At 37.7% G+C, this 24,795-nt stretch overlaps 2 protein-coding genes across 2 annotated transcripts; one reads left to right on the top strand and one right to left on the bottom strand.

The window, feature by feature from the left end:
* The first annotated feature begins 2,435 nt into the window (after positions 1-2,435).
* On the top strand, positions 2,436-3,899 carry LOC145462966 (uncharacterized). The gene has a single exon (XM_081446652.1). The coding sequence runs from the start codon at positions 2,436-2,438 to the stop codon at positions 3,618-3,620; it is 1,185 nt and encodes a 394-aa protein (XP_081302778.1). The 3' UTR covers positions 3,621-3,899.
* Positions 3,900-5,436: 1,537 nt separating this feature from the next.
* On the bottom strand, positions 5,437-24,795 carry LOC145462961 (uridine-cytidine kinase-like 1). Its single transcript, XM_081446646.1, has 22 exons — positions 24,086-24,795; positions 23,902-24,011; positions 21,185-21,238; positions 20,400-20,506; positions 18,873-18,933; positions 18,042-18,106; positions 17,199-17,243; positions 15,540-15,611; positions 15,384-15,439; positions 14,605-14,680; positions 14,428-14,485; positions 13,968-14,029; positions 13,850-13,866; positions 13,033-13,131; positions 12,264-12,357; positions 11,302-11,364; positions 10,373-10,495; positions 9,341-9,422; positions 9,187-9,212; positions 8,672-8,729; positions 8,086-8,184; positions 5,437-7,453 (listed from the first exon to the last, which is right to left on the bottom strand). The coding sequence occupies exons 1-22, from the start codon at positions 24,235-24,237 to the stop codon at positions 7,413-7,415; spliced, it is 1,620 nt and encodes a 539-aa protein (XP_081302772.1). The 5' UTR covers positions 24,238-24,795; the 3' UTR covers positions 5,437-7,412.

The following is a 24,795-nucleotide window of genomic DNA, read 5'->3' as shown; positions in this document are numbered from 1 at the left end:
GCAAGCAACACAAAGCGCGCGAACTTGACATGATTACCCGTGACCTTGGATGTCCTTGACATGATATTGTATAATATGCAGAGATGACGTCATAGGCGCTGATTTCGAAAATTCACTTTCACGTACAAGCAGGGTGAAATCTTCTTTTGTTTCGCTCGCACCCTGTTATAATTTGCTGGTTACACAGTCTCTTTATTTGGTGCACGTCTTCCAATTGTTATATTTTTCTTTTGTTATTATTTTTCTTTTGGTGTTAGGAATAAAGAACGACCTTCGAAAAAGAGGGGAAAAGGTGCGTGTAATAAAACTGGAGAAACTTCAGTACATCTCTTTATTGATGGTAATTATTTCAAAGTGAGTGGCTGAAGGTAATTCTGAATAAAAGTTCGAGGAATCAGTCGACGTCGTGGTTCATGTGGTTCTCCAAAATACACAAAGTTCTGTCATTTTACGCGGTATTCCAGAGGACGGTTACGATTTGTACAAAGTAGAGTGTGGTCCGCATTGGGAATACATTGACAGAGGTCCTTTTCTATAGGTTATGGACCGAGCCAAAGGCGAGGTCGACAAATTTGCAAAAAAAAGAAAAAAAGAAAAAAAAGAAAAGAACACGACCAATATTCCTAAATACGGACGTAGCATTGTCCACCAAATATGCAGGAATAAAGAAAACGAAAACCCGGCGTTTTCAAATTCCTCCGGTTTGAAAAGCGTTTTCAAAAAAACTCCGTTTTCACGGTGACGGATTAGTGTGGACGGAAGGCCTAAACGGAGAAATAAACCTCCGTTTTCAAATTTCTCCGGCGTAGTGTGGACAGGGTCTAATTCACGAAGGGTCCATCCTAGAGGCATGTATTGCAAAAATTAATTCGGACCGCTCAGGAGCCAATCAGAATTGTCCTTTTGATCGCGAAGCAGTGCAGCATGTAATAAGACGATTTATTACTCAAGTGCAGAGCCTTTTATTTATTTATTTATTTATTTATTTTAGGATTCGTACAAGTACAGGTGCTTAACAATAGGACATAAGTCCCCTACTTGGTTAATACACCCACACCCAACCCCCTAAAAAATATCCCGAAAAAACCCTTCCCTGACCCGACTAAACTACAAATCAAATAATCTAAATAACACAAATACAATCTAAAATATTTGGGCCTTTGTACTGTTAGTTGACTCTTTTGTTTGACGATATTCTCTTTGCCATTGTAACTTCCTTACAAAGTAAACCCTTTGAGTCAATCGTGTTGACGGGCTTAGCAAAACGAGAAAACGTCCATCAAAAAAAAAATTCGTTTTAATTCTAGAGGAATTTCTTTGTTTTTACAATATTTACCTCATTAGCATAAGCAATTTCGTTTATGATCGAGCTACAAAAATATCCCTGCTGAATATTGAACGTCAACAGCACGATTAACAATCCCAATGAATTTGAACCTAGTGTATTATTGAATACTTTTTGTGCGACGCGGGTTTAAAAACTCAGTGTTACAAAGAATGTATGGGCTTATTAGCTCTTTTGTCGCGCAGATATCTGGCTGTTTTTTAAAGCTTATGTGTCCTTCATAAATAAATATTATTACACCCAAAGAGCTCAGTAAACAGTTTACAGATTTCTCTATGGGCCATGTTTCACTAGCTCTTTAACTGTGTTGATTCTGATATGTAGCATGTTTTTGATGCCTTCTCTACGGAAGTCGCATGCTAATGAGGGATAGTATAAGCTATGTCTTTTAAAACGATAGGCCTATAATAGATGCTGGTGGCTATCTATAGAATTATGGTGTAAACACAGTAGGAATCAAATTCACTTTGATAAACCAAGAAACAAAACATTTTAAAAATTAAAATGTCCTGAAATTCTACCTTCTGTTCAGTGCTGCCAGACTATTCAAGAAAAAAGCAGCATTTATATTAACGCTTCACAGAGAAACGTTTTGTTAAAGTTCATCTTTAGAAAGGAAGTGAAACACTTGACTCTGCTAGGGTAAAATGTACCGGCCTAATATGTAGAATGTTTTGGAAAAGATACTTGTTTATTATTCACCTGGAAAACTCCTGCCAATTTTAATAAAGGGACAAGAAACGAAAACGTTGTTTTTAACGGTCACTGAAAGATAATTTTTCTTTCCTAATCAAAACACTAAAAATCGCATCTGCTTGTTATTTTTTAAATGCGTTTTCTCCGACAGGTGTAAATCAGGTTGACTAAGGAAATACATAATTCACACTGTGATATCACCTGTCTGTCTTTATCAACTTTCAGCGCCATTGGTCAAAACTAAATGCGCGGTACTTGACAATAAAGTCATGTTTTCATTTTACAGCGTAATTGCAATTTCGAGTTAATTCACACGCAAAAGTGAAAAGTTTGACTCTTTAGTCAATGAAGAGCGAGAGGAAAATTATCCGTTTGAAAGGAAATTTCCTACGACATGACGGCTTTGAGTTTAGCTATTCGCAACAAACGTTGGAGACAAGCTAAGTTACTGATCGAGGCTGGCTCTGATATCAACTGGCGAGGCCAAAACAAGCGGACGCCGATCATGGAAGTGTGTTTCCTAGACGACGAGGACAGAGCTTTTGGTTTGGCAAAGATGCTTTTGGAAAACGGCGCAAAACTCGATTTTCAAGACGAGCAAGGATTGACGGCGCTATCGTACGCGTGCATTTTAAAAAGAAAAAAACTTGTGACTTTGTTTCTTCAATTTGTGGACTACAATCTAAATGCGACCGACAAAGATGCAAACACGGCGCTATTCCATGCAATTACCGTGGGGGATCTCTCGATTGTGAAGATGATTGTTAAGAAATTAAAATACTACGGTTTAAGCGTGGACACGCTAAATAACAAGGGCGAAACTCCACTTATACATGCTTTAAAAATAGGACAAGCTCAATGCGCGGACGTTTTAGTCGAAGAAGGGAAGGCTTCGTTGGAAGTCCGCGATATGGAGCAGTTCAAAAGCGCTGCGCAGTGGAAAAAAGAAATGCTGCACAATGGAAAGCGGGTCATTTCTGCGTTTTACACCGTCGAGAATAAGCCCAAGGTGGAGGAAAAATTGGCTCGAAAATTACGCAAGACTGTGAGCGCGAAGACGATGAAAGTTTGTTCTCTTCCAGAAATTGTCAACAAGAAGAAACCGAACAAAGAGCGCCCCTTGACGGCGCCAGATAGAATTGTAGTGCCGGAATATTTCACGCCATGTACACCAGTACAAGAAGATTTGCTGCGCTTGTATTGTATATACAATCAACAGAGGAGCAGTTCTTACCGAATAGGCTACAAAGTTGCTCCGAAACCGGTTAAAATTCTTCCTCCGTTAGCGGAAGGTGTCGAGGAGGGAAATGAAGACAGTCCGGCGCCGGAACAAGGGAAATCCAAACTGAATTTCTCACAGATCAACGAGATCAACGCCAGAATCAAAGGCTTGCAGAAGGCTGCTAAGTTCAGGAAAAACACGGGCTCGCCTCTGAGTGGCGGAAACACTGCCGGTTCACCGATCAGTTCAGAAGGACGCGTAAAATCAGGAAACAAAAAGATCGCAAGATTAGTGCGTAAAGGAGATAGCAGAGAGTCAGTAGGTTCTGAAGTTTCCTTACCGCTTGAAAAGAACTGATTAATCATAAAAGGCTCGATGTTTAACTTCTCATTTAAATAATACAACAGCTTGTTTAGCAAACTCAATGAGTGGTAGTCAAATGTGGCCAAGGATGAACGACTTAAATTATTACGCGTTCAATATCATAGATTTATAGATGCCATAATTTCCGCAGTAGATAATATTAAAAGAAAGTGAAATTTAAAAAAGAAAGTTGATCGTTCTTTTTCTTGACATGTTCTTGGTAAAGCAAAAACAGAAGAAAAAAAGTAGTACACAAGGCATAAATATCGCATGATACTAGAAGAAAAATTATAGCACGGTGAATCGAAATATGTTTTAATATCTTGTTTCGCCTGCTTATGGCTCGACTCGCCTTTTACTAAGGAAAAAAAAACACGCTGTGGACTATAGGGACCAATAGGGTGCAACAGACAAAAACAAAACCAATCCACACACCTCAACAGCGGACGTTTTGATTGTTCAACAGTTCACAGGTTCCAAAAATTCTCTGGCTTCTATCTCTAAAGGGTCAATTTTTTAACGGCCGTTTGAAATGAGTATTGTATGGGAAGAACAACCCTTTCCATCTTAAGTCCTTTCGCTTACAAATGCTTGTAAATTTTGAAACTTTAAGGCTGCCATAAAATCTCTCCCTTGAGGTTTACTGGCTTGATATTAATTTTCGCACGCCCTTCCTATTTGATATAGCTATCCAGTTTCTTTTTCAAGTGATTGAATATAAAACTATCTTTGGATTGCAAGGGGATTGCAAGGTCTTCGCGGTTGTGCTTAGTCCTTTACCTTCCTGTTAGTCGCGCACGTCACAATCTGGACAAACTGGCGGACATTTTTCTCGCTTCTAGCTCGATAAGGTTTCGCAGCTTGACTTGTAGCATTGTAAGAAAGTCTTACCAGAGCAGTAAAACTTCCAGATTTTACGGCGGTTTGAACACTTGAGAAATTAGAAGTTAGAAGGTTTTGTGTGGACGTAGTGAGACGGGCTTTCTAGAAGTCCAGGTACTGGTTTAGTTTCCATTTCTCGAAAACATAATTTATAAATTGTGTACAAAAGTCCTTGGGGCACTGATGTAGACCAACGGATTTTCTGTGTTTTACAACTGGTTTGAAAAAGCACTGCTGTACTTTTAAGAACGCGTTGTTTCCCTCCCTACCCAATACAATGCTAAATCTCAAAAGAAATTGCACGTGCTAGTCTTCAGCATTGTATGTGGGGTGGGGGGAGAGGTTAGGCAGGTAAAAGTGTATTCGCACGACTATCTGGCGTGTGTGCAAAAGCACCAAAAGTGCAAATATTTGTCGCACGACTTTTGTCCATGATTGTCGCTACATGTTTTGTGATAGATGGACACGTGATCAAATGTGGTAAACCGTTCCCTCTACTCACAGTTATTGAGCAAGAAATGTCGTAAGTCAGCTTTTCTCCCCTCTAGGCGCCCAGTTTGAGCTTATCTGGATACGAAACTGCATTCGTGTGGTGTGTATTTATATTCAGTGATTGAGATGTTTAAAAAGTCAGTTAAAAGACATCAACTACTTTAATATAAGGTTCAGTGAGTGTTAAATAAGTACGTACCCCCCCTTTTTTTTGTAACAGAGGGGAGGAGGGGGTGTACGACTGAAACATAACTGCTTGCGAGTTTGCCAAGTTCCTAGCTTCGAAATCAGTAAACCGTGAAGGCCTAACAGAAAGCCGTACAGGGACTAGGCAACCTGTGAGTATCAAATGATGTTCGTAACGCAAATTTTCACCGTGTCTTCGACGACGCCTAACCAAAAACGCTGCAATTACTACTCAACAGTATTCCTCGGGTTATGAAACATTTTTATTTGTAAAAATTATTTTCTTTCTTGATTATCCATTCCCTTCACCCATCTAAATGAGTTACCTTTTAAACTAAATCCCGACGTTCACGTGACTGAATTTAGAATATTATAACCCTTATTGTACCGGTTAAAGTTATTTAAAAAATCGAAGCTGTTAAAGATGATTACAAAAAAATCATCGCAAGGATAAGTTGCCAAAAGAGGCAATAAATACAATCTGTTGCTTCAATTTACCGTGTTCATGTCAATGTTGGTTCATAAAAGAATAATTCCACCTTTTTTTCTAAGTATAAGAACAAGGAATTTAAATAAAGAACGCTTATATAATTTGCACGGCTGATTTTCAACTGTTTGCAGTTTACTGTTTTTAATCGTTTCTAGAAACGTTCTTGGAAGAAAGTTTGAAGTACCTAATGAGATACGGTCTTTAAAACGAAAGCGGATTTTTCTTTTAATACTGCTGTAGCTATGCTCCGGAAAATCGCGTGCAAAATAAACTAATCCGCACAGACAAAGAGATCTAAAACCACTGGGGAGCGCGGGACAACTTGCAGCCCGTGAAAAGCGCGGGAAATATGAAGTAAGCAACTCCCGCACTGGATTGGGTTTGTACGTGATTGGCTGAGATGGCAAAGCCTCTGACCTGATTGGCTAGAGTACATCACACGCGTTGCACGAGTCTCAGCATTGCCTCGCATCCGATTGGCCAGAAGAAAACCTCTACACTCGCAAAATAGACTGCCCCAATGAAAACATTATGACCCGTCCACATTACGTCGGAGGAATTTGAAAACGGAGGTTTCACTCTGAAAACGCACCCAGTACTTTCCATTCACACTACGCCGCAGAACGCAACGATCAACGCTCATTTGAGGAAAACTCGGTCAAGGAAATCACGTGATTATCATAACGCCATCGTTTTGGAAAAGCTCCGTTTTCACAATGTTTTCCGTCCACAAGAAAACGAATTTTTTTTCGATGACGGATTAGTGTGGACGGTAGGCTTACCGTAGAAATAAAGCTGCGTTTTCAAATTCCTCCGGCGTAGTGTGGACGAACCTTAGATGGAGCAGTCCACTTTAGCTCCCATCTTCCATTACCTAAAAAAATTATACATTTAGATCTTCATTAAATATTTGTTCTCCTCGTTTCCATCGAATCTGCCTATGTCCCATCCCCTTTAACATCCTAAAAAACATCCAAGAATTCTTACAATGACAGGATGTTTCGAATGCTTGAAATCTCAACGAGATAATCAGCGAGCATCGTGAAAACGTTTTAAAACAAATTCTTTATAGTTGCCACAGGCATCACTTTTCAAGATTCCCTGACATTTCCCTCATAAAAATAAAATTTCCCAGACCAAATAAATACAAAACGTCAGATCTAGTGGCAGCTTCTGGCCTCAACTTACATTGTGTACAGGCGATAAGTTTTCAACAAATTTTCCTTCTTCATTAAGTAAAAATAACGTTGAGATCACGGTGACCCCGAATGTTTCTTCCGGCCTTCAATGATATTAAATCAGCCGTGTTAAATTATTTCAATTTTCCCCAATTTTTCTTCAAAATGTCAATTTTCCCACACCCAGAACAAAATTCCCTGACTTTTCCCTGACCTTGAGGAATTTCATATTTCCCTGACCATTTCCTGACCTGTGACAACCACGTACTCTTCAGGTATGTCGCGCCCTTGTCGTTTACATTGTAAGTACAGGCTTACGGTGAAGTTATTTCAACATTTCGATTCGATTTTCATGTGATTTTGGTTTAATTAGAAATTTTTACAAGTATGTTTGTACATAATTCGTTTAGCTGGTTACCGTATATATATGATATATTAAGTAATGTTTTTGCAAACAAGCATACAAATGTATAAAGGGTACATATATTGACGTACAAACTACTCTTTACCTACACATTTTACAAAAATGACTTATTTTAATTTCATAATATACGTTTATCAATAATCATCGGTCCCAAAATAACGGTCACCAAAATTTCCTGAAAAATAAACACACCACGTATCTTCAGTCACTTACGCAGTTTTAAGTTTTAAGTTTTTTAAATTTCTTTTTCTCGTTTACATTGTACCCTGACGTTTTCCAAAATGAAATCCCCAGGAAGACATATTTTCAGCCTGGGTTATCTTTTTCCCCTCCCCCGTTTTGACATCCCCTCCTCTCTTTCACGCTCATAACTGTTTCATGGTTTTTCTCGCCCTTTCTGCTTAGCTCATCAGTGCTCACTTTTAACTCTGGTTTCCAACATGTAGTAGCATGAAATGCCCAGGGGTATTTCTAGTCCCCCAGGATGGGATGCTAGTCCATCGCAGGGTAAGCCAATCAGGTTACCCCAGCAAATTTTCCTGGGAAAAATTAATACAACAGGCAGTGTGTGAGGAAAGTGTCTTCGCAAAAGCAAAACATAATTATAGCCAGTGCTCGAGCCTAGACCGCTTGATCCTACACGGAACAGTGGAATATTTCATTTTGTTCCACTTAGAAGCGCATAAATTATTTATGCCAGATAACTGCTAGGATTATTTGCTATCTTATGGATATTTCTGCGAGAAATTCAACTGCTAAGCTTTGGGAGATTTTCTGAAGAAAGTCAACAGCATCCTAATTGCTTACCTATGCCAGGAATGATGTGGAATTTATCATTGACTTCTGGGTCGACAGCTGCTGTCACTATCTTTACGTTTGGGTATGCATAGGCTATCGTGTGAACACCTACAACAGAACAGTTTGAACCTGATGTTACTTTTCATATGCCACACACAACATCTCATGGCAGAATTTTTCTTACGTAAACTTTCCTTAGCCAATATTACCCTGCTTACATTCAAAGTACAAATGTTCAAGATTGTTTAAATCCTGGGGATGGACGGAGCAATCCATAGCAGGTTTACGCCCACCATTTCTTCAGGTTTCTCTTACAGTTCACCAGTCCAACTATTCTCCTGGGTGGAGAGAGAGCAGGGGTTTTAGCAGGTCATACTGTTGCTATTGTAACCTACTGTGCCACGAAAATGATAACAACGTCTTCACCAATGATTGGGCGGTTTATTGATACCATGACTGTAGCATAAACTGATAAAGAGTGGTAATAATGACCCACCTAAATCTACGTCTTGGAAAGTGTTGAAAACTGTAAAGAGCCACCATAATACCACTAGTCTGTTACAAAACCTTTCAGTGAACAAAGACGTGAACTTACCTGATTCAGCAGCTATCAGAGACACAAACAGGATATTTTCTTCCTTGACGTCATGGTCCTGTCAAAAGAGAGTTCAATTCCAAGTTAAAGCTGACTAACCACAGAAGAGAATAATTTAAATATGTTTGAAATTTTTGCATAAGTTACATCCTAGGTTCTGTTGCAGACTAGCAATAGAATCAGAGTGAGAAGCCCTAGCACGCCTGGAGTTTATACAAATACTGCAAATTGCAATTGGAAACAAAAAACGACATGTTCCAATCTTTTTACTTCTAGTCATAATCTTCAAGCAGCAACTCTAGGTCTGGCTCCATTGCAAGTGCACAGTAGTTCGAATGTGAAACAAGGAGAAGGCCAAAAACTTAATGAAACTAGCGGCCAAGGGAAAAAACTGACCGCTGTAGACGTGCGACCTAGTCCTTTTTGCCACGCACAACAACACTACCTTACAGAATAAGATCTGAAATTGACTTTCCAATCTTTAAGAACAACTACCACTAAGATGGTTCACTCACCAATAAAACTCTGATGGCCATGAGAGCTGTAAAAAAAGATGGAAATGCTGTAAGAAGAGTGAACACGCAATGAAAGTCAACAAGATAGCGGTTCTGTAACCTGCAGAAAACTTGCCAATGAGCTCTGTGGAACAGAAGTAAAATATCCACCCACCGGCTGCTCCAGTAGCCACTGTTGCATCCATAAGTATAACGTGATCTTCACTGATGTCCTTTGGAAGACGATAATAATGAAGCTAGGAGAAAGAAGCAAAGCCATTGTTAGTTGCACAGCTAGCAGGTTACATCCTACAAAAACTTACAGACTAAGCTGGGAAAGTGAAATCTTCTCCCTGCTACTTGAGAGAATTTTACTCCACAACTGACTTTAAGATCAAGGAAAAACACATTAAATACTATAAAATATTAAACATTATTAAATATGCTTTAAAGAAATAATAGATCACCATAACACTTTTTATTGAAAACTGGACCAAGTCATCATGGTTTATGTACACCATGCTCTACAAATATGATAAGTGCTGACGTAACTTTTGGGGTGTTTTTACTTTTATGTTAAGTTTCTTTATTACATGGCTAGCTCCGAGAGCGGGCAAGATGGAGCTATCTTGCCTGCTCGGGACTACCTGCCGTGTCCCGCAAGAAAATTTTCCGTGAAAGCCATAATTATAATAAATCCTTTATTGACCAAGCTTGTTCAGTCAAGATGGCTTGATATTGGCTTCGTTCTTTTTTTGCGAGTTTATGGACCTCGACTCCTTCTCAGTCCATAAACTCGCAAAAAAAGAACTTGGCCAATATCCAGCCATCTTGACCTCACGCTTGGTCAATAACCCATACATATTTTGAAGGCATTTTAAATAAAACAATTATTCCACTCGCTGGTTGGATATGAGTTGATTATAGCCAACTTGGCACTATGTGCCTCATTGGCTATCTACCAACTCATATCCAAATATTAAATTAATATTAAATATTTCTTCTAAAATCCCTAACAACTTTAGTTTAATCCTCAAAATATCAATTCTCCTAACTTAAAGTCATACTTCTCTTTCAATGTCACTCCTGAGAATTGGGCAATACATCACAAAAATATCCCCCAGTTGATGATTTTCTTAATTCTCATCACCCACCTACTTGACATTGTTTTGATATTGAAAGGAGAGATTAGGTGTTGATCACTTGCCTCGGGTTCTGATGTGTCTTCATTAGTCTGGATGAGAATCTTTCCTATTCTGATATCTTTACACACAGACTCCAGGGCCGGTTCCATGGTTTCACCAGCTCGCAGTATTGACACACCGCACAGCTGCAAAGAAACCACACATACATTAAACAAGAAGAAAAAAATGGTTTAGGCTTGTTCCAATGCTGATCATCAGGGGGAGGGGGCAGATCATTCGTTAGAGAGGCCAAATACTTAAATTTTCTGTGGCATACTTGTAGCAGTGCAAATAATAATGGAGTACAAAAGGCACTTAGCCTAAAGCACTAACACACCAAATTTTGCCAACAACACAGGCTAATAAACACTGCCAGATTTAAGTGTTTTAACATATCCCCAAAATTTCACAATTCCAAAACTGTCCTGCTCAAGCACAAACCCAGACCCACTGATCGAGAATAGAACAAACTAACCACCAGATCACTAGTAAAGTGTGAACAGTTTTATAAATAGAAGTTAGGCACTTAAAATTATTACGTTCAAATGGGTCTTACAACCTAAAATACTGGTTTAAAATGTTACAAAACGAGGCAAGAGGCTGGTCATCCAAGGTTTATGTTTGGTCAGCCTAAGAGTTGGATCAAGTTCGTTTACAAACAGTTTCATCATCACTCCTATCGCACCATGGGATGCATTAGGCTTTCACTGTCTCTCTGCAGCAGGAGCAGTCTTGTCCCACCATTTGGATTTCTTTCCAGGTCAGGTACATGGACTCAAGTTCTTTCTCTGCTGACCTCCTCCAAGTTATTCTTGTTATTCCCTCTGGTGTCCAGAACAAACTTTCTTTAGCAACATTGCCAGAGTTGCACAGATTACTTACTTAAAATTACTTATCTAATTTTTAAAGCTACTGCAAATTTGCAACAAAACATAAAGATGCAATTTGTTACCCTTTTTCCTGCAAATCGTTTTCCTTCATAAACTGTTCCTTCCATAGTTCTGACAACATCTCTCTAAAAGAAGAAACCAATACTGGAAAGTTTGAAAGTTAAGGTAATTCCTCTGAAATAAAAGTGACGATAGATTTTTGTTCAAACTTTGTCCACTGAATATTTGTCATATGATAACTTCAATTTTGAAATAAAAATGGGGGGTGCCCATGCTCATTAAAGAGCAGTGAGGCATTGAAAATGCCCCATTTTGGCATTATTTAATGCTTATTATAAAAACACATTCCCAGTAATTGTAAAATCTTTGTGAGCCCAGACTCATAAGAACACGCATTAAACTACAGTCAACACATTGTGTCGGACACAAATAAACATTTTAAGTTTGATTCAGACAGAAAGCTAAATCCTTGATTAAAAATTTGAACCAAATTTCTTGACGTGGTTACCGACTGCAAAATAGAAAAGACCACAGTGTATCTGCTATTTTTCTTATTTATTCAATTTTCAGCAATAGAAATTAGATCAGTCTTTTATCACGCAACGCTTATGATTAGTTGATTACAATGACGGGAAAAAAAAGTGGGGTGCCCGTGCTCGTTGGTGAGCTAGAGCCATTTTTCAACTGACAGGGCTCAATATCAAGGCAAATCCATCATGTTTTCAATATGCGCGTGCACGAACGCACGCTAATAACGTCACAAATTATGCGCAGTAAGGATGCGCAATGCAAATGTGAGGAATGACCTTAAGTACCTTCCACAAGTTGAATTTAGGTTAACTTTGTATCTGAACCATCCTTTACCCCATTCCAAATTTGTGTTTTGGTTATTTTGATTATGAACTCTGAAGAATGGAACAGGAGCAACAGGGGACATAAAATTTAATGACAGCCCTGCAACATGCAAAAGAAGCAAAAGAGCCCAAAATAGCTGGATTAATAAGAAAAGAAAAACTACACTTACTTTAAAAGGTAAGAGTGAGAGTGCATGCTCGATAAGAATTCTCATCAACCTCTTGGAATAAAAGATAAAATCGTCTCTACTAGCATTCTCATTCCTGACAACAAAACAGACCACAGACAAATGGTAAGCAAGCTCCAAAGGCATTAATAAATGGCAATTAATATTTCATTGTTTTTTATGTCTCTGTTACTTTACCAGTGTTCATTTAATTCCAGTGGAACACTACATTCCCACCATCTTTTGAAAACTATAAAATCACTTCAGTGAGGGACCTATTGCCACTATTGCTTCAAAATCAAGGCATCTTTTGCTACATTAAAAATCAGGTTTATATCAAGGCCTATACGACACAAGTGAGCAAAACAAACATACATGCTTAACATTCAATTTCCTCTGTTTGTTTCCTGTGGACGTCACTGAATTTTATTGTGCCTTTCAATAACAAGTGAATTCTGTTCAGTCAATGATTTCGTGCTCCAGGAAACAGAAGTTTACTTCAGTGGGTTCTAGGGTCATGTTAGTGGGTTGTAGTTGTTACATTTCACTCCATTATGTTTCTTTCTTGTTTTTAAGGCTCGTTGGTTGTCATTGTAATTTATTATGATTGACAGCAGCCAATAAGTTATTGACAGCAGCCAATAAGTTATTGACAGCAGCCAATAAGTTATTGACAGCAGCCAATAAGTTATTGACAGGCAGCCAATAAGTTATTGACAGGCACAATAATGTACCAAAAGGAGCCTACTGTATTCATTTATACAGATCTAACCTAATAATTGCATGAAGTCCTCTGACTTGTGATGTACTTTCTAAAATACTCAGTGAGCTGGGTAGTGGCTGTCCCTGATGCGCAGACCGAAGCTGCGCCCTGTAAACAGAGAGTGAAAAACAGCAGCATGACTAGTTAAAAATGTCGAAGTTAGCTAGTGGTTTCACTTTTGGCCCCAAGCTCAAACTTTTATCCCAATTCCCCTCGCTATCTGGACAAGACGTTTCGTAAATGTTGCTGTAGGTTCAAAAGCATATCAAACAATTTCCATTAGTCAACAGCCCTTTTCATTCTTATCCACCTGATTTGTGTTACTCATTAAACAATATGATAATCAAAATTTCAGATTGTAGCAAACCAAACACACAAGACCTCTTCTTGGCCACTACTGTCAATGACTACTACTTCTTGTATGGAGAACATGAGCCAGAACAAGGAATTTTTTGTTTCTATCTGATCTTAAATTTTGTCTCAGTGTTTCGGAGTGCTCAGTCTGAGAGATGGCAATCTGACACAGTCTTAATCAGTCTCTTGCCATTTTTATGGCATGACGTTAAACGGTAAAAAGTCTGCATACAAGCCAAATGGCCCACCAGGCCAGAGCTTTGCCGATAATTGTACACCTGGGTGGAGAGAGACACTGTGAGACCAAAGTGTCTTGCCCAAGAACACAACACAATGTCCCCAGCCAGGACTTGAACCTAGACCACTCAATCCAGAGTGGAGTGCACTAACCATGAGGCCACTATGCCTCAACTATGGCATAATGTAACAACTATTATTTTAAAGACAATGGAACATTAAACAGTTTTCGCACCTGAAATTGAATCCTCTCTAAATGGGAAAGAAAGTGGTCAAGAAATATTATTTTGAGTGGAAAGTATAGTAAGTTTTGTTCAAGTAAAACATCCAAAAGACTAAACACTTAATCTAACCTGCTCGAGTTGCGTCCTCACGTGACGTACAATCAAATCTATTGCAACATTATTCTCTCCACCTTGATAATACAAAAAGAAATAAACCACTATAAACAGTAAGATCTCACATTGGATAAAAACAATGTGCTTTGAATTAAACACTGAGAAGGTAGAGTTGGTACAAATGTATCTTGTTGGTGAAAGTTGATGTAACAGCATTCTAGTAGGGCTGTCAATAAGGGCCACAACCCGTAGCACCTGTCACGGCTGAAAATGCTTGATGGGCCCTTGTTGATACAATTCTCCCATAGAGTAACAAATTTGTTACAGGTATGAAGATCCTATTTCCCAAGACTTATGGGCTTATTCACAATAGCAGCCAGACTAGGCAGAAAACAAGTACAAAGATAAAGAAGAAACACATGAAATTTCCGCAACAAAAAAAAAATCAAGCCAAATTACCAGGACAGATACAAACCTCTTGGCACAACAATGTCAGCATACACAACCGTTGGCGCAATGTACTGATCAAAAGCCTAGATTACACAACACAAAAGACAGAAGTAAATATATCTACTTTACTGAATAAATGCTTGGAAGTTAATTTCCCTAGATCTACAAAATATATTCTGACTATTGACAAGCAAATACTTACAGGTTTCACAAAAGTGTTGTACTGCTGCAAAACACCAACAAGATCTCTTTCTCTTTCAGTGATGTCCCTCTTCAATCTAATTAATATGACAAATAATAAAATTATAATCATACAGGACAATGTTCACATTCAGCAAAAAATTTTGGCACGGCTTAATCAGGAATAGGTGTGTGAGGCTGTCATTGGCTACAACACACAAAGGAATACACATATCTTATTAGATGTTTTGGTGTGTAGTATTGCTGTATATTTTTTTGTGTTGTGTTGTATTTTGATGAGCCCGTAGGGTAAGTCAAAATACAAACAATGAGTAAAAATATACAGTGATACTACACACCAAAACATCTAATAAGAGATTTATTATCCAACTGCTGTAGTCAATATATTTATTAGTGAAAGAGGGAGAGTGTGACAGTTTTGCGTGCGCGAGCCGACCTGTACGGCAAACAGGTTTTCTACTGTACAAATAACTGTACAATATTGCTCTATATTACAGTGTCCCCAATTAGCACATTAGTGCTAAATACAGCGACACTTAAATAAAGTGATTATGATTATTATAATTATTATTATTAGACTACTGCTTTCAAGAAGACTATCAGGCAAGATTATCAAGTTTGAGGGTGTTTCTCTCCACTCTCGAGCATAAATGGGTACCACCAAATTGTTGGAACTTCCTGACAAGAAATTATACCAGAGTTTAAGGGGTGGGTTGAAAAAAAAGGGCTTTAACATTTCACTTAACCATGTTTATTTTAATTCATGTGGTTCAAACTGACCTTCTTGCCAAACGAATATCAGGATCAGCATCAACAAACACCTTCATGTCCATTAACTAAAAAGTACAGAATTTCCAATGTAATGATCCTTAGAATCTGAGCTAACTTGAAAAATGAAATGATTAAAATCTGAACATTTTAGAATTTCTGCCTTACATTTCTCAGGTCCTTGTATGCAAATGCCATTATCCCTTCAAAGATGATCACATTGGCCCCATATAAATCATTCTGAGGAATCATACATATATAGACTTTATTAATGTATCAGAGGTATTTAGCTAAAAGTAGCTAATACTAAATCAAAGAATTAAAACTAGGTGAGTTTCTTATTTAACAGGGCTTGAACAAAACTTGAATTCTAGCTTGCCCTTCGGACAAGCAGCTCTCAAATTTTGCTTGCGTAGTGAGGATGAAAGGTTACTTACCCGGCTGGAAAATTAACTCGTCCTGGCCAACTAGACAGCAATTTTTTTTAATCCTATATTAACCTTGCCCAAAACACTCTCTATTTTTTGGTACCTTGAAATGATCTTAAAAGTGCTTTAAAGCACGAGTTGTGTAATTAATCCAGTTTTACACCTTTTGCTGTTCATTTACAGAAAATAAACATTCATTTGTTTCCAAGTTTCTTTCATTATGATCATTAAACTCTCTTTAACACCAATATGACCTTCATTTGCATGTAAGGAACGTTCAAGAAAAACATTTACATATGCATTAACATTCAAAATCATCAAAAGAAAAACAATACCTTCATTTGACATTCACTGACTGTAAATGTATTTTCATTTTGGTCGAAAAAAAATTCGTTGTCACGAAACGACAATCATTTACACTTTACGACATTCAGTTTTCAACAAAAGACTTTCAATAACACAATTTGCATGAGAACTAACATTCAATTGCATTACTATGCAACCATATCCATGAAGGTAACAATCTTTAATGCGGCGAGACAAACATTACAGCCATAATAACATTTATTTTTGAAAGATAGAATATCAAATTCGCTGAACGATTTATCCTTCAATTGCCACACTAGTAAATAGTAAATAGTCTTCGTTGACATCTTCAAAAGCCCTGACTATCCTTTCGCGGTGTTCAAATGCGATTCTATTTCTTCGTGGCATTTCTGGACAAATCGAACTGTCACTACATGTACATGTATGTCACACGAATACTGTAGTGAGCCCTCTGAGTTGTACGCAAAAAGTTTCGTAAGTGGCCGAATTTATATCTGCAAGGGGAGGATTGTGAAATTATGATTTGAAAAAAGTACATATGGTCCCTTGTTCTATAATCAAATTTTCGAGGAAAATTGGGCGAGATACCTGTGTTCAAAAGAATTACGCTAATGAGCGATTGTTTTCTCTTAACGTTAGGTGAAAACACGGTAATGTATGTCTCACCGCATTTAAGATTGTTACCTTCATGGATATGGTTGCATAATAATGCAATTGAATGTTAGTTCTCATGCAAATTGTGTTATTGAAAGTCGTTTGTTGAAAACTGAATGTCGTAAAATGTAAATGATTGTCGTTTCGTGACAACGAATTTTTTTTCGACCAAAATGAAAATACATTTACAGTCAATGAATGTCAAATGAAGGTATTGTTTTTCTTTTGATGATTTTGAATGTTAATGCATATGTAAATGTTTTTCTTGAACGTTCCTTACGCGCAAATGAAGGTCATATTGGTGTTAAAGAGAGTTTAATGACCATAATGAAAGAAATTTGGACACAAATGAATGTTTATTTTCTGTAAATGAACAGCAAAAGGTGTATTAATCTAATAATATATTATGCTCACATACCTTCTGGTCTAGTCTGCTGTGAGTCTTGAAGTCATAAATTGGCACCTAAAAAGATGAAATTACAAGAATGGAGACATCTTTTTAAATAAAACCTGTGATTACAGAAATGGGAGGTACAATGTACTGTAGTTTGACGGTTAGTGCATAGGACTGTTATCTCAAATTCTTGAAGTTTGTGTTGACAACTCTCACACAAGCAGGGACATACTGGTAGTAAAGGGCCATCAGCTACACTGTGGCTAATTTCACTGGCTGAAATAGAGCTTATAACCGCCTGACATTTCACCAGAGTACAAAGACTGGGCACTGGGGTAACTTATAATAATTATAAATAGTAATAAATAGCATTTTTATAGCACCTATCCAAGCATGATCTAGGCCCTTTACAACTTATAATTTAGAATAATATTAAAAATAAAATAAAACAAGAATCAATAAAATCATTCCAAAAAGACTTCCTTAAATACATGCGTTTTAACAATAAGCCAAGTTTTGAAAATTTGAATGTGCAAAGGCCAGGAAAGCCGTGCATGTGCTTGTCAATAAGCCAGCCTTGTTTTGTTCTTAGCTATATCCCTGGACAAGACATTTCCACAGTGGCTCTGTGTCAAGTAAATCCATTTCTTAACCTGTATGTAGCAGTTGCATACCAATGTTAGATTATTACCCCTCTCCCTGTAAGGGATGATAGTCCATTACAATGTTCCCCAGAGCATGGCTATTTTGTCAGCTGTTAAGTTTATATTTTCAAGATTGATTTCCAACTTCAGGCAAAAGTAAGGAGTCCAGGCCTCTCATATTGGAATTTCTTGTTTGCAAAAGTACACATCTCACTTTTATTACCTGCACGCTCTTTCCTTCTTTCAATTTCTTCAAGACGCTTGCAGCCAAGTCAGCATCAAATGAATCTTACAGAATGATAAAAGCAAGACTTAAATTGAACCATGTCAGTGTTCAACTTTCAAATCCTCTATGTTGTAAAAGCAAACTCAGATAATTAAAGCAAACAAGTGTTAGACAACTAGTAACAAGTGCAAAACCACAGTGCCTTCCAAGAAGACTACTGACAGTAGAGTTCCAGTTAAGGACTAGGATGCAAGCGCTGTGCCCTAGGGCTAGACGTATAACTCTCACTGTTCCTTTCTCCATATACAAGCGTAATGAAATGAGTAAGTGTGACCAAAGAAAACTGATTTTATTTTCAGAAGTGACATGTGATGGACTAGGAAAAAGCTACTAACATTTATTTATGACCCTTACAGCCCTTTTCACGGTTGCCTTTTCTCATCTGTATTACAGTATAGTCCAACAGGTATGCAAGAGAATTTCAGGCAATTTTGTAGTTTCTGCCAAAAATAATTTGCACCACAGTCAGGTTCAACAGCGATTCAAAGGAGAAAAGTTGATCGTGAAAAGGGCTATTGAAGCAGCTTTGAATGCTAAATGCAACCTACTGGGAACAATCTTGAGAGTGATTTTTGCAGTATTTTGCTGTGCCGTACAAGGTTATCTTCAAATTGAGGGAAACCTCAGAAAGAGCAATCAAAGGAATAAGGACTGTTGTAGCTGGAAAAGATTCAACTTAATGTAAATCACAACACAAGTTTTTCAAGATGCAACATCCATAACAAAGCCCCTTTAAACTGTTTGCTTGTTGTCCTTTATTGACTATACCTGGATGATCAAAGTTATACTCATTTCTGAGGGCTGCTTTATGTTGCTCAAGAGTTAACACCTATTGGAATCAAATACGTAAAGCATGAGACCTTCCCTACAAATATATAATAGGACAGAAATGAAGGGTAACTCACAGTTAGAGGATACATGCTATTACTAGAATTCTACTAGTATACTAATGCAAATGCTACAATCTGATTGGCTGAGCTACTCGTATACTATCAGCCATTAGAATGCAGAAGCTGTCGGTCGTCCACGAAATGCAATGTTTTTATCGTTTTTCTGAAGTTTTGGATGAAAGTTTAGATTTAAATGGATAATTATATTCCTGAGAAGACAAAAAGAAGGACAAACAGGTTCTTGACGTTAAAAACTTGAAATTATTGAAAAACCGGCGCGCGTGCATAAACAACTGCAAATTTACCAAGGACAATTCAATATGTGTGATTCTGTTAAAGCGTAAAGTTCAATAATGCGTCGAAAAATATTTGGAAACCATTATTTGCGTTAATTTAAGTTAGAATTCTACTCAAACAATAAGATTATTCACTCTCAATTTCTATGAGGCGATAGTTGATTCGGCCTTTGGCCTCATCAACTATCACCTCATAGAAATCTCGAGCTCATAATCTAATTATTGTTAATAAGTATGGTCTAAAGATCAGTTAGTACAGTGGAAACCCCACCTTATGACCACCCTGTTAATACGGCCACCTTGTTACTGCGGCCACTTTATTCTGGCTCGAAAAAAGGCTCAGTCAGTCATTTTCTTATTTAAAGAACCCCTTTAACACGACCCTTCCGATAATATGGCCAGATTTTTGAGGCCCGTTGGTGACCGGATTAACAGGGTTCCACTGTTAGTAGTCATTTGACTTTGTGAAACATTTGTACAGACATTTACTTTGTACTTTCGGAAATTCTGTCGAAGGATATTAGTTGAGTACATAATGATATGTCTAGTAATAGTCCCGGTGCTGTTCACTGTTGAAGCCAAGATAGCGTTCTACAGTAAAGGAGCAAACTATAACTGTAAATGGACTACTCAGTTTTTGAGCACATGTATTTTAATACAAATCTGTTTGGTAGACTAACACAAGGTTTGCCCACTCACCAGCTAATCTCCATGTAAACTGGAGCAAAAAAACCATTCAAGGCATGAACGCATGCATATTTAAACCGGCAAAACGCATTCATATTGTTCACATAGTCTAATCGATGCTTCATTTGTATATATGGAGATTAACTGATGAGTAGGCCAACCTTGTGTTGGTCTGTAAAAGAGATTTGTAAGTTACATTACAATCCACATGCACTCAAAAACTGAGAAGTCCATCTACTGTTGTAATAATGTCATGTTTACATACATGTACATGACTGTAAGAGAGTGTGGCAGAGAGCTGAAATGGAGACTCTATGATCAGGCTAAAGCAAAAAGGATCAATTAAGGCCGTTTGTAACCACATGGCATTGATGTGTGGACTTTTTCAGTATATCAGATTGCTTGATGAGTAGACACCTCACCTTGTAAAATGAGTCCAGTGATAACATGCTGACCCAAGGAACACCAAGCTGTTCAATGATCTTGTTTGCAACGGTTGTTTTCCCCGATGCACTTCCTCCACATAAACCTGAGGTGCAACATGGAGATTTCCACATACATTTGTAACATTCAGCAGTCACTACAATAGTGTATCAAGTTCCTTTCAGTTACTTTAAGTGGGAGGCACATCTCTTTGTGGTTCTGACACTAAAACATTTAATTCAGCTGGTAACAGTACCAGCAGCTAGCACACATAAATGAGAATAACCCTTCAATCACAAGAATTCCCCTTAAATCACACCATTCTGTAGAATACTCAACAGGTAGCTGCGCAATTCTATCTTTTGTTTATTGTGCACTTGCTGTAAAAATTCTTGCTCATTCCACAGAGTCATTAGAAATTCCTAGGGTGTGGGCTATCTCAAAAGTTATTAATAATGATAATTAAAAATAATTATTTTGAAAGAAATTGAACAGTGTGTATATCCAGAGAGGTGGGAATGGGTGTTCAAACAAGAAAGCTTCCTTAACTGTCAGGGATACCGTCATTAAGTGAATCCTTCAGCAAGACAAATTTGATGCTATTTTTGGCAGAAGATTAATTCATCCAAACCTGTAACTTCATTTCATGGCAAGAAAGTAGCCAACTTTACCAGGAAAAAGAAACAAGTATTACTTTTCTCTGTTGGTTGTGGGTGACAATAAAGAGCTGCCGCATTATTGTTAATTACACATAATTAATATTTAACTTTAAGTACTGCTTTACCTATAACAAATGGCTCTTTGAGTTGTCCGTGAACATTGTACCATGGAGGGCGGCCTAAAAAGGGAAAACAAACAATTTTAGAGATAAATGTGTTAGTTTGGGGAGGTTAACTCCAAGGTCAGTTTTTTTTATATTGTTGGACAGGACATCATCTTAGCTTTATATAGGCTGTGCATAGACTACAAAAACGTAGGGAAGTAGTCCACAGGCAAAATGAGAATAAGTCTCTAATTTTACTCATGCATACTCAACACTCTGGGGCATTAATTTCAGTTCTGTGTTATTTCTGGAAAGCTACCATAAAACATCACTCTTCTTAGTTAGTTAATGGCCTTGCTCATCATGGTTCTCTCTGTAGTTCAGCAGCTAGGACATTTGACAGATATTGGGGGGTCATGGGTTCGAATCTCCTCAGGGACTGAAATTTTTTTCTTTGCCGCAAGCTTGTGACATACCAAAACATTTCATCTCTCGCATTTATCTACCAAGCTTAACATTTACCATCTTAGTTTCTTTATTTATCCCCACATGGGATGCTTTTAGCATTGCAGATCCTAGCAGTATCCAGAATGTGTTTTCCAGATCATGTGGTTGAGTAGAAAAAGTTTGGTTTCTAGAAACTTTTGAAATGTGTGGCCCCAGTCACAAACATGATCACAGCTTCATTAAGTTTAATATGATGTTCCAGTAAAGTTGCTGTTACTGATGGAAGCAGTTCCTTTGCATTCAATAACACTGGCAAGGATGGAGAAATTGCCGGCTGTCACTCGCAGCCAGCCACTATTTTAAACCCTGAGTTACTCTATGTTCTCCTGCATCTCTTAAAAATCATCCTTATAAAGTTCTTTTAATTAAGTCTCTCCATTTGCACGCAGTTAGATCACCAATGTTAAAAAGAAGAGGAGAAAAGGAAGATTGGCAAAATATCAAATACAATGACGTCCAAAACAGCACTGCTATTATTTCAAGACAAAGGGTAATTTGCAAGGTAGATTTTACATGCCAATTATTAGAGCTTGGAGTCCAATCCTTGATTATCTGGACTCGTTAGGACTTGTCCAAGTAATCATGATAATCAAGGCTCTGCGTGATAAAAGGTGAATGCAAAGAAATCATAAATCAAGGCCTTGGCAAAAGTCAGGGTGATATAAAAGTCTTAAAAATCAAACTTGATTGAGATTTAGTAGCACATAATATGGCAATGTTATCCTGGATATGTAGCCCTGTGACTCTTTTGTTCTTCTTAATTAACAAACTTTAGAGTCTCATTTATTATCTCCCCCTAACATACTTGCATTTTGTTCATCAACTTTAAAAACAGTCAAAGAGAAGAGAAAGATACAAAATGGGAAACTTTTCAAAATAAAAATTTTTGACATCAGCTGCTATTTCAAACCCAAAACATATTTATTTGCTAAAATTTTACACTTTGATTATTACAGTGTAAGTACAGCTTGGAATTGTTTCTGATCAATTAACAACTACTTAAGATTGAAACAGCTGGCATTTCAAATGATTTCCTATGACAATGCTCAAAATTTCAGCTCTTTAAATCTGAAGCAGTGGTTGATTCAGCTTATCACCTAAAGTATCACAAAAAATCTAACTTAAAACAGTGATGCACGAAACATTTTGTTACTTAATGTAAATGTTTCAATATGTTGCAAGTTGTTGAAGCAACAGACAAACTGCTATGGCTTTTACCATCACAGTACCAATCCATACACATAAGCATATTTAACATTATGTCAGGTGGTAAAAGCCTTCTTTAAATATTCATTGCACAACACATGAATTCAACATTCTCTGATCTGGAATCAACAGAACCATTTGTTGCTCAACAAACGCAAAACATGTAACTTAAGTCTTGCCAAGTGGTTTGAAAACAATGGTACAACCATTTGCAAGTTAAACTACATTGTATAGAACTTTTATCGTAAATATCTGGAAAAGATTACTCTAGTTTTACCCTGGTTTTATTCACAATTTTTCATGAGGAAACAGTTATCAAAATTAGCTAAAACTGTAGACTTTTCATAAATCTATACACTATGTCCAAGAAGCATATTCCTAATTCATACAAAGGGGAGCAGGGTTTGCATAGTAGTGAGAGCAAAATCCTCCCACAAAAGTGGCCCGGGATAGATTCTGGCCTGGTGCCATTTGCGGGTTAAGTTTGTTGTTGGTCGTTATCTCTGTGCCAAGAGTTTTTCTCTGGAACCTCCGGTTTTCTGCGCTCAAGAGGAAACCAACATTTCAAAATTCCAGTTCAAGCACGGAGAGTGGACCAGCAAGAAACTCGGCCTGGGCTGGCATGGTTTTTCTCTTTTTATGTAGTGATTAACTTCAATTTTTTTAGATTTTTTTCAAGGCCAAACCATGGTTACCTAAACTCTACACCTCCCCACTAGATCTCCTCCTCATTTCACAGGGGAGGGAGGGCTGTATAAATAAAAAAAGGTGGCCAATAATTGGTCAAAAATTATACATACTGCAATGGACACTTTGTTTAAGTTCTGTTATCCAGTTTCAACAGGCGCTATTAGCGAGCATCCGTTCACCAATAGTAGGTTGTTTAAATTTAAACTTAAGCTTAACTAAAATTTTTCCTTAAGCTTTCACTGGTGGGCGACAAAAAAAAGCGACATTCCCTAATTTGCTTAAAGTATTAAGATCCCGAAGTGAATATTATAAGGAAGATATAAATTTAAGCTTACCTGCGGTGTAGATGGTTTTGTTTGAGCGACGAAACACTCGCACGTTTTCCGGTTTGGACTTCAACGGAGAACTCGGAGCCTCTTTCAGATGTGATGGGGCGCCATTAGGACTATCAAAAACCACACAGCAAAGTTAAGTTGCCAGGCAAAGAGGAGAACGATAAACGGCGCATTGAAAAATTACCTTCCGCAGCTTCCTGAACTGTCTTCATTCGGAGAAATTGATCTTAAATCTAATGTCAAGCCACATGGACTTTCAGACTTTGCCGCCATGTTTGTCGCTGCGTGATAACGTCCGCGCATATTATTATGGTATCTACCGCTGTACAATAACATCCCCTGCAGGCGCCATCCAGCTTGTCAAAAAAATTTCCCTCGCGGAAAAAATATCGCAGGTTATATCAAAAAATCAAAGCTCTAAATTTACCAACCAAGTTCCGGCCTCTACGCCCACAAAATGTTTTTTGCATTAACAAACCAATTGCTTTCTTCATAAAAGAGTTGAAATTGTCTTGTCTACCGCAAACACAACTGAGTAAACCACGACTACAAAGACAACATGGAACCTTAAACTCGATCCAAACGCCGAGAAAACCAATAAACCCGACAGGGAATATTAAAATTTTAATTTCTTCTCCTTGGTGTGTTTTGGCTGTCATGATACCAGACATTCGCGACCATTTACAAGTTACCTTCTACAATAACATGCAAATTGCAACTAAACTTAATGTGTTTTGTTTTCGTTCTTTCTGGTATCCACTGTCGCCGAGGGCGAAAAGGGGAAAACGTGCTTCAGCAATTTCGAGTTTTCTACTGATATTTTCTATTTTGAGCTTTTGGTAACGATTACCTGTGCGACGTCAAAAGTACCCTTTTCTGGGCTTTTAAATTTTT

The sequence above is a fragment of the Orbicella franksi genome, chromosome 12 (genome assembly GCF_964199315.1).
Source record: "Orbicella franksi chromosome 12, jaOrbFran1.1, whole genome shotgun sequence".
Taxonomy (NCBI): Eukaryota; Metazoa; Cnidaria; class Anthozoa; order Scleractinia; family Merulinidae; genus Orbicella; species Orbicella franksi.
Note: the sequence above shows the minus strand (reverse complement) of the source record. Positions and strands in the feature narration are given on the sequence as shown.